The sequence below is a fragment of the Cyprinus carpio genome, chromosome A5 (assembly GCF_018340385.1).
Source record: "Cyprinus carpio isolate SPL01 chromosome A5, ASM1834038v1, whole genome shotgun sequence".
Classification (NCBI taxonomy): domain Eukaryota; kingdom Metazoa; phylum Chordata; class Actinopteri; order Cypriniformes; family Cyprinidae; genus Cyprinus; species Cyprinus carpio.
The window spans coordinates 32302667-32319952 of NC_056576.1; the positions used below are offsets into that span (position 1 = coordinate 32302667).

General features: G+C 38.3%; 1 protein-coding gene across 1 annotated transcript in view; it reads left to right on the top strand.

Annotated features, from left to right (window-relative positions):
• The window catches only part of LOC109081411 (acetyl-CoA carboxylase 1-like), a 61541-nt gene extending 45154 nt beyond the window's left edge, over nucleotides 1-16387 (top strand). Inside the window, exons 29-51 of the mRNA XM_042757417.1 lie at nucleotides 104-247; nucleotides 970-1072; nucleotides 1227-1334; nucleotides 2552-2608; nucleotides 2800-2844; nucleotides 3833-3874; nucleotides 5177-5392; nucleotides 5473-5628; nucleotides 5708-5932; nucleotides 6410-6565; nucleotides 6978-7124; nucleotides 7570-7839; nucleotides 7939-8036; nucleotides 8509-8629; nucleotides 8855-8965; nucleotides 12238-12381; nucleotides 12454-12574; nucleotides 13197-13293; nucleotides 14211-14307; nucleotides 14387-14522; nucleotides 14607-14784; nucleotides 15151-15313; nucleotides 16295-16387. Coding sequence (XP_042613351.1) covers nucleotides 104-247; nucleotides 970-1072; nucleotides 1227-1334; nucleotides 2552-2608; nucleotides 2800-2844; nucleotides 3833-3874; nucleotides 5177-5392; nucleotides 5473-5628; nucleotides 5708-5932; nucleotides 6410-6565; nucleotides 6978-7124; nucleotides 7570-7839; nucleotides 7939-8036; nucleotides 8509-8629; nucleotides 8855-8965; nucleotides 12238-12381; nucleotides 12454-12574; nucleotides 13197-13293; nucleotides 14211-14307; nucleotides 14387-14522; nucleotides 14607-14784; nucleotides 15151-15313; nucleotides 16295-16387 — 3028 coding nt within the window. The remainder of the gene's footprint in view (nucleotides 1-103; nucleotides 248-969; nucleotides 1073-1226; nucleotides 1335-2551; nucleotides 2609-2799; nucleotides 2845-3832; nucleotides 3875-5176; nucleotides 5393-5472; nucleotides 5629-5707; nucleotides 5933-6409; nucleotides 6566-6977; nucleotides 7125-7569; nucleotides 7840-7938; nucleotides 8037-8508; nucleotides 8630-8854; nucleotides 8966-12237; nucleotides 12382-12453; nucleotides 12575-13196; nucleotides 13294-14210; nucleotides 14308-14386; nucleotides 14523-14606; nucleotides 14785-15150; nucleotides 15314-16294) is intronic.
• Nucleotides 16388-17286: the final 899 nt, after the last annotated feature.

Sequence of the window (17286 nt, forward strand, 5' to 3'; positions counted from 1 at the left end):
GATCTTTCTCCTGGGGTGGTCTGCCACATTTTTGAGCCATTAGGTATATGCAGCTTTGTTAATAACATGTATTTTTGTTTGTGCGGGTGTGTTGTTCTCTCAGAATGTCCTTTTCCTCTAACTTGAACCACTACGGCATGGTACACATGGCCAGTGTTAGTGATGTGCTCTTGGACACCTCTTTCACCCCACCCTGTCAGCGCATGGGCGCCATGGTTTCCTTCCGCTCCTTCCAGGAGTTCACCAGGTTAGTGTGTATCTACAGTAATCGGAAAGGTGTTTAGTACAGATATGAAATCGAAATGATTCCTGTTTATTTGCTTATTACTGAATGACCCTGATCTTACTCCACACAATCTGCATGAAAAATGTAATCCATAAATAAACAATTCAAATATTTGTAAAATAAGCTTAAAACACTCTGATTGTCTGAAGCCAGACTAATTTGTTCTGCATAAGAGTGGGACTTTCTTAAATGAAATTAATACATCAAGGGTGACAAGTAGATCTGAAATTCTTTTGAATTCTGAGCTCTAAAAAAAAAAAAAAATTATCATCAGTAGCAGAAAAGCTTTTGCATGATGTTTCATCCACACCAGTAGGTGTCAGTATAAAGTCTAACGCCACTGTCTTATTGCGACACATAAAAACTTCAATAAATATATCTTCTGTTGAACTGTAATAACATTTATTTTAGAGTGTCAACAAGATAAGTTATTTATGATATTATCATATTTGTAGTATTACTATATCAATATCAATGTCAGTTTTCCTAAATGCTAGACACTTATTGTAGACCTATCAAATCCCAGCTAGATCCCAGCACACTGATTGTTGTGTCAAATAGAGATGCATTTAAACCTGCAATGTGACATTTTGAGAATGGCGTTTCATGTTATCTTTTATTGCTGTTTTCTCAAAATGTACATACATTTGCTGGTTGAGTGTCTAATGTGACTCTTATCACAGGGACATTAAGGAAGTGTTGAGCTGTTTCTCTGACTCACCCCCCTCTACTCCAACATTTCCTGAGGGGGGCAACCCTGTGCTGTATGGAGAGGAGGACAACAAGGTGAACCTTTTATCTTCTGAACCTGTCAAAAAAAAGGAAAAAATAAAGATAATTAGATCAGACAGGAATATTTGATTGATGCAATGAAGCTATTATTTGGAAAATCATCGTTTTCTATCCCTAGTTTATATTGTTTTTGTTTGTCATACTATAGAGCATTCAAGATGAGCCAATTCATATCCTTAATGTGGCCATAAAGACGGACAGCGACATTGATGACGATGGACTGGCGGCCATGTTCCGCGAGTTTACCCAGTCTAAGGTGAAACAGAGTTCTGTTCTCTATATGTTGATTGTTTTTAAGGCAAGGCAAGGCAAAGCATTTTTATTTCTAAAGCACATTTGCTTTAGAAATGGCTGCTGACCAAAGTGCTGTACAATCTAAAAACGTAAAACAATCAAATACATACTAAAAGAAAATACAATACAATAAAACAGATAAACTAGCAAGAGAACACCCTGATTAATAAAATTACATTGATCCAAAGGCCAGAGAGAAAAGATTTGATTGCAGCGAAGTTTTAAAACACTAAACATCGGATGAAAGCCTAATGTGTACCGGCAGATCAGAGAAAGCACAATCTCCTTTTAACTTCAAACGTACCCGTGGGACAGACAGCAAAAAACTGTTTGAGGACCTTAAGGGCCTAGAACATTTCCGGTGGACAATAAGATCAGAATTGTATTGTGGAGTATGGCCATTTGGCCCCTTATACACATATAATAAAACTTTAAATTTAACACGGTATTCAACTGGCAGCCAATGAAGAGAAGCCAGAACAGGCGAGATGTGTTCCCTCTTTCTTCCTCCAGTAAGAAGACTGGTGGCAGCATTTTGTAGCAATTGAAGTCGAGATAGAGAAGACTTAGCCACACCAAGATACAGGGAGTTACAGTAGTTCAGCCTGGAGGAAATAAAACCATGGATCCCAGTCTCCAAGTCCCTTGGTGATAAAAACGCTTTCAATTTAGCAATGGATCTGAGATGATAAAAGCTTCTGTTCTTCACTACTGAGTTGATTTGTTTGTCAAATTTAAGACCATTATCAAAGATCACACCCAATTTTTTGCATGAGTATGAGGATTCATAGATAAAGGACCAAAATTGAAATTTATCTGTTTAATAGATGCTGGAGGTCCGAAAACTACAATTTCAGTTTTAGAATCATTTAATGTTAGAAAGTTGGCTGCCAACCAGCATCTTACCTCTGCTAGACAATTTAATAAATAATGTATATCATAATTATCCCAGTGATTCAAAGGGAGGTGTCATTGGCATAAAAATGGTAATGAATGTTATACTTTTGAAAAATCCTGCCTAAAGGGAGCAAATAAAGTGAAAACAAAAGCGGGCCCAAAATTGATCCCTGAGGCACACCGCAAGTTAATGGTACGGAAGAGGAAGAAAAATTCCTAACCTCCAGCAGAAATGTTAAACTTTCAGTGAATTCATTTTCATTCACATCATTTTTACCACAGAAATCTCTGCTGTTTGAGCACGGCATCCGAAGACTTACCTTCCTGGTTGCTCAGAAGGTATGCTTTCTGAATGACATTTGAGCATGATTCCTTTCTGTCACTCCTTCTCAATCGAATTTTAACAAAATAATCTGTAATCAGTTCAATGTTTATTTGAATAACTGCAATTCTTAGTAACTGATCTCGAATCTGGTACACCCACTGCATGTGTGTCTTTTCCTCTTTGCTCTTGACGCCGTTATTAACAGGATTTCAGGAAGCAAGTCAACTGTGAGGTGGACCAGAGGTTCCATGTAAGTAGTTGTGGAATGTTTGAGACATTGGCTCTGTTCCACAACCTGTCGAGGTGGCTCACTGTGTACACTCAAAATAGGCAGCTACTTTCTTTGGCAGAATCTTACCTGAATTGAAGCCTCACAAGTGACTGAACTGAAACATTCTACATAGACTTTTTGACGCAGGTCGTGCAGGATACACCAGTAGCACTAGTTGTCTGAATTGCATGAGAAACTTGGCTTAAGCTCACTGTTGGTTCTGGTAGAGAGGAACATTAACGTGTTGCTAAGCTAATGATAACTCATATACTAAATATAAAATGCATGGTGCACACAGTTAAATTTTAATTAGAATATTTGAATGTAGTCATTCTCAGTATTGAATGAAATTATTTTTGATTGGCATAATCGTGTTCACCGTCCTGGATGTTAGCATGTTGCTAAACTAATGACAGTACTCTTTTGTATGAAAATTTTAGGCTGTCATTTTTAAAGAATGCAATCAAATTCATTGCAAGATACGCTTATTAATCAATCAAATTAATCACTTGTAATTTCATACTGTATATCAATGATTGAGTCCCTAAAAGGAAATATTGGATATGGACAAATAATCATTGAAATTAAGTCAATGAATAGAAAAAAAGTGGCTTTGTAAGTCAGTGTTATTTGTTTTAGATAATTGAATATAAGTTTATAATTGTATAAATGTAATATTATTAAAAATATTGAGTTTTTTTTTTTTTTTTATTAACATTTTGACTCCCAGGTTTTGGAACAGAGCCATTATAAATGGTCTCTTAATTAAGTTACAGACTTAATTATAAGACTGTTCAGTCTTTGCAAAGTACAAAACCTGTTTTAGTTCTGTGAATGTCCTGTAGTGAAGAATACAGTATTATTAATTATTATACTGTATTATTAATATTGGTCTGGTCTTCCAGTGTTGACATGTACGGAATGCAATATAATTTCACTGTTAATGTTTAATGTCTGAATTTCACAGAGAGAATTCCCCAAATTTTTCACTTTCCGGGCTCGAGACAAGGTGAGTTATGTTTAACACAAGACTACCAGTGACAGACACATAGGACTGTAACACATTTAAATGCAAGTGTTCATTAAATTCATCAGCAGCTTTATGTTTAGGTGGGAAATACAGAAGGGAAAAGAGGAGGAGGAAAAGAAAAGGCTGTTATATTCCTCCTTTTCTTGTCTTTGCTGTGCAAGTCACTCCATCATGAACAATGGTGTTTCTCTGGCTTCCTTCAGCCCTGATAGTTTGCTAAAATGGTTCCAGCAAAGCTCATTACATTGATGAACTTTTTAATTATTTGTCTCATTTGAGAGGGATGACATCCATTAGTAGCTGTGATTACCTACATTTACTAAATCTAGCCTGCTATTATAGCTCACGACACTTTCTGCTCCTGTAGACTCACTTTCTCTAAATTTAAAACAACAATTCCATTCCATTTGTATTTTCTATTTTATTAAGTCTTTTTCTATTAGTAAAATTGAGCTTTTTCTGGATTTTTATTTTATTTTTTATTTTTATTTTTTATTTTATTTTTTTTTTCTTATTTTTGGCAAAAATCTTAATCAATTGTTAAATCAGTTATTTTTGGTCAATATTGTAATAGGCTATTTAACACAAGTAGGACTACACAATATTACCAACTTTTATATGAGTATTTATTTATTCTTTCACGATAGTGATATCTCAGTACATTTTTGCTATGATATCAAAATTTTAATTTTTCAATTCTCGATACCAATTTTGAAACCACTAACACTAAAACTAAGCTAACTAATGTAACTGGGGAGTAAAGTCCATGTTTAATTAATCTTTGTTATGGTTTGCATTTCTGCTATACAAACAGCTACAAATGGTATTGTGAAAGATAATGGTCTCATTCACTAAAAATTTTTGTGGATTATTCATATATGAACAGGGGAGTTTATCACAAAAAATATTATGATATTAAAACTTTTCCAACCTCTACCTTTCCTTTACAGTCTTTGTCACTCTGTTCTACATTTTTTAAAATAAATTTAGAAAATTTAATACAAAATGTATTGATGAATTGTGATTTGTTTGTGAAAACCTTTGTACGCAAAGGTAAGTGAATGAGATCCAGTGATTTTAAATATTCTGTCTTTTTTTTTATTATTAGAACTATTTTCCTTTTGATCCCAGGAAAACAAGATAGAAAAATAATAATCCATGACCTCTTTCAACTTCCATGTTTTTAATAAAATTAATAGTTTTTTGGGCAAACTGTCATTTTGTCAGAAAAAAATATTTTTTTGTCATTTTTGCCAATCTTTTTTTTCTTTTTTTTTCCAGTTTGTGGAAGACCGTATCTACAGGCACTTGGAACCTGCCTTGGCTTTCCAGCTGGAGCTCAACCGCATGCGTAACTTTGCACTGACGGCCATCCCCTGTGCTAATCATAAGATGCACCTGTACTTGGGAGCTGCCCGCGTGGAAGTGGGCACCGAGGTCACAGATTACCGCTTCTTTGTGCGGGCCATCATCCGCCACTCGGACTTGGTCACCAAGGTAGGAGCATCTCTGTGGTCTGTGTTTGCATCCATAAACTTTGTTGGATGTGTGACAATCTATGGTTTCCTGTTGTGTAGGAAGCGTCGTTTGAGTACCTGCACAACGAGGCAGAACGTTTGCTCCTGGAGGCCATGGATGAGCTGGAAGTAGCCTTTAACAACACCACAGTGCGCACCGACTGCAATCACATCTTCCTCAATTTCGTCCCGACCGTCATCATGGACCCTTCTAAGGTTTTAATGAGTTTCAAAGGATTTTTGTTTTAGGAGGGTACATATCTGCATGCGTTTTGAGCTCTTGTGTTCTCATTAGATTGAGGAATCTGTGCGCTCCATGGTCATGCGCTATGGCAGTCGTCTGTGGAAGCTCCGCGTGCTTCAAGCTGAGCTCAAGATCAACATCCGACTGACACCCACTGGCAAACAGATCCCCATCCGCCTCTTCCTGACCAATGAGAGTGGCTACTACCTGGACATCAGCCTGTACAAGGAGGTCACAGACTCCCATACAGGACAGGTGGGGCACAAAGACCGACAGGTGGGGCTCACGTGTCTCTTATTAACACAAACACATATATACTCAGACAGCTAAAACTGAACAACAGTACTATGCCTTCATCATATTTATCATGGGAAAAATGAATTGGTTCACGTATGTCCAAACATATAAATGGTACTGTACAATTTGTCATTGCACTAAGCAGCAGTTGCACAGTTTCATTATTTCAAATGTTGGTTTTCAGTGATTTGTCATTTCGTTTTTTGTCAGTGAAGTGCTGACTTTTTCCATCTCAAAGTAAAAATGCTTTTTCATGGAGTTAAATAGTATTGATCGTTTTTAAAATGTTTGCAAAATCATCTTTTGTCATTTTGACTGTCAGTGTATCATTGGCCAGCTGTTATCTGTTTGTCTAGACATGGGGAAAATTATAGATTTATTTATGGTTATTTGCATTTCTTTACCTTTACCTGTGACTGGCTGACTCTCTTTTGCCCTCTGCCTCTCTGTCTTCAGATCATGTTCCAGGCATACGGAGATAAGCAGGGTCCTCTTCATGGCATGCTCATCAACACACCGTACGTCACTAAAGACCTCCTGCAGTCCAAACGCTTCCAGGCCCAGAGCCTCGGTACCACCTATGTCTACGACTTTCCAGAGATGTTCCGTCAGGTATCTCTAAAGACTAGTCTAATAATGGCAAAAGATTTAATTTGATTTCAATATATATTTACTATTCAAATGTTTAAGGTCAGTATTTTTTTTTTAAGAAAGGAATAATTTTTTTCAGCAAGGACGTGTTACATTGAGCAAAAGTGGCAATAAATACATTTTTAATGTTGCAAAAGATAAATATTTTAATGTTCTGTGTTCTTTTGCACAGTATCACTTTTATTACTGTATTTTTTGATCAAATACAGCATTGGTGATCAGGTGTTGGTTTATCCATCGCACCTGTACTAACATTTTGAAGACTTTATCTATATTTATTTGTATATATTTTAAATAAAAACACTAAATATATGAAGAGAAATATTTCTCATATGTGATTAGTTTGTTAAGGTGTCAGTTGTCCGTCCTCTAGGCTCTAAGGAAGCTATGGCAGTCCATGGATGCACACGCCAGCATACCAAAGTGTCCTCTTCCATCAGAATTGCTCACCTTCACAGAGCTGGTTCTGGATTCTCAGGGTCAGCTGGTGCAGATGAACCGCCTACCTGGAGGAAATGAGGTTAGATTGCACCATGTTAATGATAATGGCTGAAACTTATGTTTTGTAAAAATGTATTCCTTATTCAAAACTGAACTGAACTTCACTGATTTCAGTTGAACATTGACTGTTTACCATTGTCTTTTTAGAGCAGCTTTATGGCAGAATTGAATTATTATTTTCTTGTTTACCACTGTAAAGCTGCTTTTAAACAATCTACATTGTATAAAGCGCTATAGAAATAACGGTGACTTGACTTAAACAGGTAAACTATGTACCTCAAGCTTAATTTGTGGCATTTTTTTTTGCTCATTTTCAGCAAATGATCACATGCAGCAAACTTTGTACACTGTAGGGGGCCCCTTTACTTCTTAAATTTGTGAGGATCCACAAGCATTTATTTAGTGATCACCTTTATTGAGAATGGGAAAAAAACAGCTTAACTCATGATTCCATGATTCTCTAGATTGGCATGGTAGCATGGCGGATGACTCTCCGAAGCCCTGAGTACCCGGCCGGCCGTGAGATTATTGTGATCAGCAATGACATCACACATAAGATTGGCTCCTTCGGGCCGGAGGAGGATGTGCTGTTCCAGCAGGCTTCAGAGATGGCGCGGGAAAGCGGCATTCCACGAATCTATATCGCTGCCAACAGCGGAGCCCGGATTGGCCTGGCTGAGGAGATCAGACACATGTTCCACGTGGCCTGGCAGGATCCAGCAGACCCATACAAGGTTTGGAGTGACTCCAGGGGAAGGGATCAGTGATCATTGATGTAGTGTTTATCTTCAAGATGAGTGTCGTAATCACTGTGTTCTCCTGCTGATTGGTAGGGCTTTAAGTACCTATACCTCACACCTCAGGACTATAAGAAGGTGTCTGCTCTGAACTCAGTCCACTGTGAACATGTGGAAGATGAGGGTGAATCCAGGTGAGTTGTGTATCATCCCACACTTCCCACACTTTTAGCTCAAAAATTAGTAAGCTGGTGGCGGGGGAGGGGGGGTCATTGAAAAATTTTGTTCTTATTATTTTATTTTCCCCTTTTCACTAAAAATATTGTAATTTCTCTGCGCAAAAAGGTTTTCTTCACCAAAAATAGTTTTACATGACCAGTTACCACCCTGTCTCTCATTATCTTTTGAAAGGATCCGTAGTTATTAACAAATTGTAAAAATACTTAATTCCTCTGGTGTTTGTAAATACAGTAGGTAAGACTTCCTCATTAATAGTATTGTTAATGCTTTTATATCTGGTATAAGAGCAAGGGGGTTTTGCATCTTAGATTAAGTAAATGGTTGGACTGGGAGATTTTTTTTTTTTTTTAGTCTTTTTTTTTTGTTGTTGTTGTTGTTCTACTGTAATGTAAATTCTCCTCTTATGGCACATTTGTGTCTTTGCAGGTATAAGATCACTGATATCATTGGTAAAGAGGAGGGCTTGGGTGTGGAGAACTTGAGAGGTTCTGGCATGATCGCAGGTGAATCTTCGCTGGCATATGAGGATATCATCACCATGAACCTAGTACGCTGACAGAATGCACACACACTTGTTACAAACTATGGCAAAGATTTGGCGAAACATTTGTAAAAGTTCCACTCTGGTATAGTCATAAGAACTCATAAGCAATAAATTAAGTAAAGCTCTACCTTTCCAGTTCAGATTAAGGTCTTTCAAAAAAATATATATTTTATATAGCAGTGTCTATGTTATAGTGTTTTGAGTATCTGTGTGTTTGGTGGTGCTCAGGTGACTTGCAGGGCCATTGGAATTGGAGCATATCTGGTGAGACTGGGCCAAAGAACCATACAGGTGGAGAACTCTCACATCATCCTGACTGGAGCTGGAGCTCTCAATAAGGTCAGCAGCTGCACCCGTTAATGTGTTTCCTGGTTTAAGGTTAGAATCCACTACATGCCAGCTCTGCCTCCTCAAAGCAGTTTTATAATTCGCCTAGTATGCTTTTTTATGATTTTAGAGGTCTTCTCTGTTGTTTAGTTGCTTCTATGAAAGATGGCATTTGCACATAAATTGCCTATTCACTCTGCTGATAAGGGCATTTTAATTGGCCTCTCTTTTAATTGCATGAAGTAATTTGATTGAGCAGAGGCAGGAATTGTGACAGGTTAGCGTCAAAGGTACCCCATGTGCTTTATTGGGAACAGAATTTATTTTTCTATGAACTGAGGGACAGTATAAAAACTGATATCTCAGTATAAAGACAATAGAAGTCACCTGCCATGATGGAAAAACAAATGTGTTTCTGTAGGTTTATAAATCACCCCTCAGTGATTGCCCTCCCCCGCATCTCTCTCTCCCGTCATGATGCTGCAGCTCCTGCAGGAATAATAGAAAGAGAAGCGTGAAGTTGTTATTTGCATAGAAATAGGCTGATGCCTGGGGCTGAGACCGGGGAAGTACACCCATATCATTCCTCTTAGAACAGAATGAGCACTTCTACAGCTACAGATATCCCTGTCTCGCTCTGCCTTTCTCCCATCACTCTCTTCAGCTCTAGATTAGGGTTGGAAATGATTCTTATTCAGAATAATTTCCTTTAACGATTCTTGAATGTCCGGTGTGGACAGAAAAACAGTATTCAGATATTTCAGTCATGGCCAGTGTCTGGTTGTCCTCTCTGGAACCGCAGGAACGCCCCATCTATCTCCATCTGAAAATGTTCTTTACAGTCCCATTACTGTGTTAATTAGAGCAGAACTGTGATCAGCTCATTTACAAATACCCACAATAAGCATTACCACACAGGTCTCAGGGCACATAATGTCTGCAAGGGAGTCTGTTACAAAGAAATCGGTCTAATTTAGAGTTGCCTTTCCGTGGATGGTCAAATCTTAGTGATTCTATCACTGTGGAAGGTATGGAAGAGTTCATTTTTTCATTAGACATTGGAACAAAAGAAAGTACATACCAGACACATGTATGCTATCTGGAGTTGGAGTCAATGCCCTGACCAAAACTAGATTCCCAGAACTCGACCTCTTGCACTCCAGATCTTATATGAGACCATAAGCTGAGATATACTGTAGATGCAGTCCAAGGGAGCTTTCACACTAGCAGTTTAGTTTGAAACAGGACATGGTTTATATGAAAAATTGGTAATATGAAAGTGCACCATGGTACAGAACTCTAGAAACTATCTAGAGGAGGATGCCTAAGAGTTTGGAACTGCGTAAAACAAAAATATATTGGCCAGCATTGTATTCTCTATAATGCTAGCTTGTGATGACACAAGATGCACTGGGTTTCAATAGAATCAAGTGAGTCTAAAACCAGACCAACACTGCAAGGGGCACCAGGATTAAGTGTACTCTGATTCAGACTGCACCCATCACAGCAAATGTGTCTAGTGTGAAAGCTTTGCAAGAGCTCCAGATCATAACCCAAATCAATGTATGTGGTCCCAAGACCAAGACTCTGAGATTAAGACTCTGGACTGAACATAGCCACAAATTGAGTACGTTTGAGTGTTAGGTTGGCCTTGGCTTTTCTAGAAGGGGTAAATAAATAGCCAGTTGTGAGTCAAACAGTTTACTTTTGAAACAGTGTATTAATTTTTCTTGTGGGGAAAGCAGAAATTAGAGAAGCTGAGTAGTAAATTTCTATGCCACTAGCAACACCACACACAGTTGCAAAATGACCAACACACTCTTCCTAGCAAACTTGCCTAGAAGTTGCCCGGATACTTTGATTAGGTGGTTCAGGTTTGTTTAATTGGGACTGGAGCTAAATTCTGCAAGACCGTGAGACTGCAGGAACAGGAGTGGACACTCCTTCAATATTCAATTGTTCAACCCAACACGTAGTCTTCCCCCAAACTCATGCCATTGATTCAACCAGAAGTTGTCAAGGAGCTCAAATGAAAAGAAATGCTTCACAGTATTTACACTACCACAAAAATGGCATCACTCTGCAGAAAACATTGTGTGTGATTTCTTTAATCAGTGTGTGAATAAATAAAGGAAGATGAAATCTGAGTTTTGATGTAGTCCCAGAGGCATAAAAAACCCTTACTCTCCACCACTGACCAATCGGTGACATTGTCATTCTTCCCGGGTCATTGACAAGCACTGAGCATGAGCAGACTCTTCTCACCCTCCAGCACTGGGCTGACTGCCTGTGTGATGGTATGGATCCACACAGCCCCAGGACCTCCATATCACTGACACTGCCATAACACACAATACACACGCCATACTATCTAGTTTTGTGTTTCTTTAAGTAAGAAGCAAGAAGAAGAGTTAGTGACATCACACTGATCAACATAAAGTCTGGTCTACGTTGCAGCTTATTCTGGCCAAGAATCACCCAACTCATTACAATCTATTGTCAAGGTGGCACCATCAATTATACATTAAGGAAATTGTTCGCACAGTCATAAAGAGTCAAAGTTGAAGTTCTTTGGACTTTGAGCATCATTGCAATGCTTGACCTGCAGGCAACTGGACACCAGAGGTAGTGCTGTAGCTTGACTCCTGAATCCATTCAGGAGTTCAATGGCAGTAATGTGAAAAGGCTAGTGGGACATGCCTGACCAACATGTAAAATTACCAATCACAGTTCATATTTTTTTTTAATCTGCTGTTTATGGGCAGGGGTTAATATGAAATCAATGGTTCCACAATATTAGACTGGTTTGCAATCAAGTGATAGCTAATTCGCATAATGGCACATCATGAAGACTCCAGACAACAATGAAGAAATTACTGTAAATGATTGTGACATAATTGTGACATAATTTCAAACAAACTTGGCTGAAGCAAAGATCTTTTGGAGTTCATTTTGGTGTTAATCACCTTCAAATTGCTATTGGTCTATTGATAGCATTATAGGTGGCTGTGCTCTGGGGCTTCACCTTCTTTGTCTTTTTTCAGGTTAATTTCTTTACTCAGGTCCCAGAATAGTGGTCTGCTTTGAACTGATGTTTACCCTTGAGCAGAGAACACTTGGCAAAGAAACTTCTCCAAGAAGTCTTATTCAGTTTCATGTATCTCACAAACATACAGTACTTAGCGCAATCCTGCCGCTAGTTTTTCTTCAGAAATACTCACTGTTGCAGCTTTGTGACTTGTGAACAAAACTTCTTCATTCACCACTTTGCTCTTTCTCCACAGGTTCTGGGTCGTGAGGTGTACACCTCCAATAACCAGCTGGGTGGAGTACAGATCATGCACAATAATGGAGTCACACACACCACTGTGTGCGATGATTTTGAGGGAGTGTTTACACTACTGATCTGGCTGTCTTACATGCCAAAGGTATGCAGAAGACACTGTGACATGAAACCCAGAGAATCTTGTTTCGAGTCTAACAGTGCTGTTCTTCTTCAGAATAGGTCAAGTCCTGTGCCGATGCTCAGTGCTAAAGATCCTATCGATCGGCCAGTGGAGTTTGTTCCTACGAAGGCACCTTATGACCCACGCTGGATGTTAGCAGGACGTCCCAGTCAGAGTGAGTAGATGCAGCAACCCTAGACTTCATTACATGTTTAGCTCTGTTGACAGCATCTGTGGAAAGATTTTTATCGTGGACCCTCTTAGATGTTCCTCATTGTAAGTGCCTTACTGTAATAAAAATTCTTCCTTTAAAAAAAAAAAAAAAAAAAAAAAAAAAAAAAAGGACGCTTGAGGAATTTTTCTGTGTCAGTGACATTATGCTGTCAAAAGTTGTTCAATCCTCCTACAGTGTTATCTTGTGTATTAATTGTGCTAAGGGATGTGGTGTTAGATGGAGGGAGTGTCCAGTAATGGATGACTGTGGTCTGATGGTTTATGTTTGAGGCACAGGACTAGGTCTCTCCACTCAGAGATAAGATACTCTGGGATATATGGAGTGTTTTTTTATTGGCGAGACAGATTACACATCACTGTAATTGCCACAGTGAGGTGGGGAGATATCGAGAATGGGTGGCAAGGAGAAGAATCTTTGTCTCAGTGCAGAGACAGGTCTCAGTGTAATTAAATGGTAACCTCTTCCTGTATCAGGCATGTGCTTCCACTCGGTTAAGCTCAGCATATCTCTGATGAAGATTGGATGCAAATGCAGCACTAACAGGCTTTCTCCTTCCATACAGTAACTAAGGGTGCGTGGGTGAGTGGGTTCTTTGACCACGGCTCTTTTCTGGAGATCATGCAGCCATGGGCACAGAGTGTAATCGTAGGGCGGGCCAGGTAAGCACCAATAAATACTGTCACCCCAAAAAGTACTGTGACTCTTAGGCAAATCCTAAAACTTGCAGATGGCACTTATTGACTTATAGATGGTCTGATATTATATCGCAAACAAACTACTGTAGAGCTCTCAGAACTAACCATTTTTAAAAGGGGTTTTCTTGAGAAATATACTTGTTATTGTTATCATTATTATTACTTTAAATAAATGGCAAATGCAGTGATGCATATTCACAAATACTTATTTTTGTAATGATTAACCACACAGTCTGAGCCTTTACACTCCTCAGTGAACTTGTGTTGACCTCTGACCTCAATTCCTATAGGGCAGCGTTTGTCAATTGGGAAGGTCCTGCTCTGATAAATGCACTTTGAAAGCTCCTGTGGGGAACATTAGTTTCACATCAGTCTTCTGATCCATACTCCTTTAGTTATCTGCCACAGTACAGATTGACAATGAATGGCTCCATTTTATTTACCTTTTAGAGTATTTGTCTGCATGATAAAACCTTATTTTGCTATTCATTTTACTTTGCTCTATTTTTACATGCTATTTAAAAAAATATATATAATTCAAATATTTTATACATTGTTGGAATAATGTCATTGATTGATTATTAATTAAGTCCACTGAATGAAGAAGTATGATTACAAATTGTTGTTAGTTTAGATGAAGCCTAATTTAAAATAATCATTTTGATAATTGTTTGATTATTTTAAATCAAAATTAAATTATAAATGAGTCAATAGGACTTTTTTTTTTTTTTTTTGAAAATTTGAAATATTCCTTTAACTGAAGGATAAAATGTGTAAAATAAATTTTTAGAATTATTATTATTATTATTTATTTGTTGTTATTGTTGAGCGCTAGTGTAATCTTTACTTGTGTAAAACACATTTTCGATTGTCTATTTTAGGTTGGGCGGGATCCCAACTGGAGTCGTTGCAGTGGAAACCCGGTCGGTGGAGCTCTCAATCCCAGCAGACCCAGCGAATTTGGACTCAGAAGCCAAGGTGACCACTTAGAAACACTCACACTCTGTCACTTGATTCTTACAGTGAGATGACCAGTGTTTTATGTTGTTTCCTGTAGATCATCCAACAAGCAGGGCAAGTGTGGTTCCCCGACTCTGCTTTTAAGACTGCACAGGCCATTAAAGACTTCAACCGAGAGGGGCTTCCACTCATGGTGTTTGCCAACTGGAGGGGCTTCTCTGGAGGGATGAAAGGTCAGTGACGTGGGAAATGAAGTAGGATGCGCTTTAGTGAGCTATGATGGTCTCTGCTAACACCTCATGCTCTCCTGTCTTTAGACATGTATGACCAGGTGCTGAAGTTTGGAGCATATATAGTGGACGGGCTGAGAGAATACAGGCAGCCAGTGTTGGTGTACATCCCTCCACAGGCAGAGCTCAGGGGAGGATCATGGGTCGTCATAGACCCCACCATCAACCTTCGCCACATGGAGATGTATGCAGATAAGGACAGCCGGTAAGAACCAGTTTTGTTTGATACCATGCATTGCATCTTTTTTATTTTTATTTTATGTAAACATAACTAACAGTTTATTAACACTGCATTGGTTGTGCTTTGTTTTGATGTGTTTGGCTTTGTATGGTTTTGTTTTGTTAGGTTGTGTTTGGTTTTGTTTGGCTTTGTATGGTTTTGTTTTGTTTGGTTGTGTTTGGCTTTGTATGGTTTTGTTTTGTTTGGTTGTGTTTGGCTTTGTATGGTTTTGTTTAGTTTGGTTGTGTTTGGTTGTGTTTGGCTTTGTATGTATTTGTATTAATGTTTCAAACTGATTCATTGTAATAGCATATTTGAATGAACTGATTCATGAGTGTGTGTGTTCTGCAGTGGTGGTGTGTTGGAGCCTGAAGGAACGGTGGAGATCAAGTTCCGTAAAAAAGACCTGGTGAAGACCATGAGGCGGGTGGACCCTGTATACATGGGGCTTGCAGAAAGATTGGGTAAGTTGTTTACAGTGCTCATTCTCTACACTGAAATCCTGTCTTGTTTTGTTTGTGGTGTATTGTTTTTGTGTTTATGTTAATGATCGTTGTCGCTGCCTGATTGTGTCGACCCTTTCTCTTCTCCCTGAGGAGACGTGTCAATCACAGGGGTCTCAGATCAATCAGACCCGTGGCTGTTCTGTTTCGATTGATTAGATCGATTTCAGCATTAGCTAAAGAGGACCGTGCCACCATAGTGGCCTGCGGTCTTGCAGGCGGCCACTCTGAATGATTAGCTCTGACAGGATCGATCTCTTTCGAACAGCTACAGGCTGATGTGTAATCCTGGAAGGCTTCTCTGTTGGCAGCACTGTAGTAGTGTTAAATTTTTCCTAATCTTCATGTATGGAAGAGGGACCAATCCAAAATAAAATAATATCCAATATAACAGAATTATGCTCATTAGCTCAAGCCAGAATGAAATCAAAATTTACTTCTTTTTCACTATTCACCTGATTGAGTTATTCTAAATTTTTCATCAAAATGGAATAACTTGCTTTCCAGTGTAATTTTAGTATTGTTTATATACTAATATAGTATTTATTTATATTTTGAATTAGCTTTTCATCAAAATGGAATAACTTGCTTTCCAGTGTAATTTTAGTATTGTTTATATACAATGTGCCAAATTTGACAACTTTTCTTCAAACCGTTCTGAGGGCTGTTATAGACTCCCAGCCAGGAAAATAATTTTAAAAGGAATGACAACAAAAACAGCAGGGACATGGAACTTCAGTGAACAGCCCATAACTGTGACAGTAAAAGGCTTTAATTATGTTTCCTTTATGTCTTGCATTGACATTTGAAAGTTTTATCATTAACACAGAGGGCTGGAAGATATCGCACCTCATGCTAAGCTTGCCGAAGCCTGTATGTAGGGAGGGGTTCTTATCTCTGAAAGTAAACGGTACAAATTGGAGAGCGCTCGAGCAAGACGCACAATATCATTGGAATAATGAGGGCTATTTGTTTTGTTTTTTTTAAACCAGAGAAAGTGGGAATTTAAGCTCCTTAAGGCAGAGAAGAAAGATACAGAGGTGGACAATGAAGCAGCAAATAATGACAGACACATGCAAGAATAATTTGCTCTTGGCCAAAAACAAAAAACGAAACTGTTTGTGTGCACTCTACTATAATCCTAAAAATAAAGGTTTGGCATTGGCATCTATGGTTCCAAGAACCTTTAGGGTAAAAAGTGTATTTAGAGTATTAAAATGCTCTTTACACTAAGAAAAAAAATGTTTTATTTGGGAATTGTTCACTGAAATGTTCTTTGGGAACCCAAAATGTTTCTTCTATGGCAACACTGCGAAAACCCACTTTTGCAACCTTTATTTTTTTTAAGAGTCTTTGATCACCTGACATTCCTTACACTGTTATTTATTAAATACATCGTCTAATGTGACAATGCTTTCATCCAATCAATAAAAATCTACAATACTTCCAAGTTTACTGTAAATCCATCTCACTGAATTCCACTGATTTTGTCTCAAAGCAAGCAAAGAAACAGTCAGTAGATTCCATCTTGGCCTGCTAATGAGTCACAGCTGCATAGCACTGACACATGTCTGCACATTCATGTACTACCATACATTTAGGAGCATGAACAACATATACGAGTAGATTGTTACACTATCTAAAGTAAACTGATTGCTTGTTTGAAACTCGATGCCACAATACCAGTGTGCTTTGGAAATTGCTATGTGGTTGCTAAGCTGTTCTGGGTAGTTGCTTAACTAGTCTAGCACACGTCAAAAGAGCCCACACCAAGGTCCTTAGATATGGCTCAGTTTCCTCTTCAATGCATGTAATAAGGTTTTGAAAAAAGTATGAGCAATAGTAATAGTGATAACTTGAATGAGCAAACACTGACAAAAAGGCGTTTTTGTAACTCCTTTAGTATGAGTATTTCAAAAGAGGACAGAGGACAGACACCCTATTTAGTGTACAGCTGTTAGTGTTACTTGGCTCAAAGGGGAAA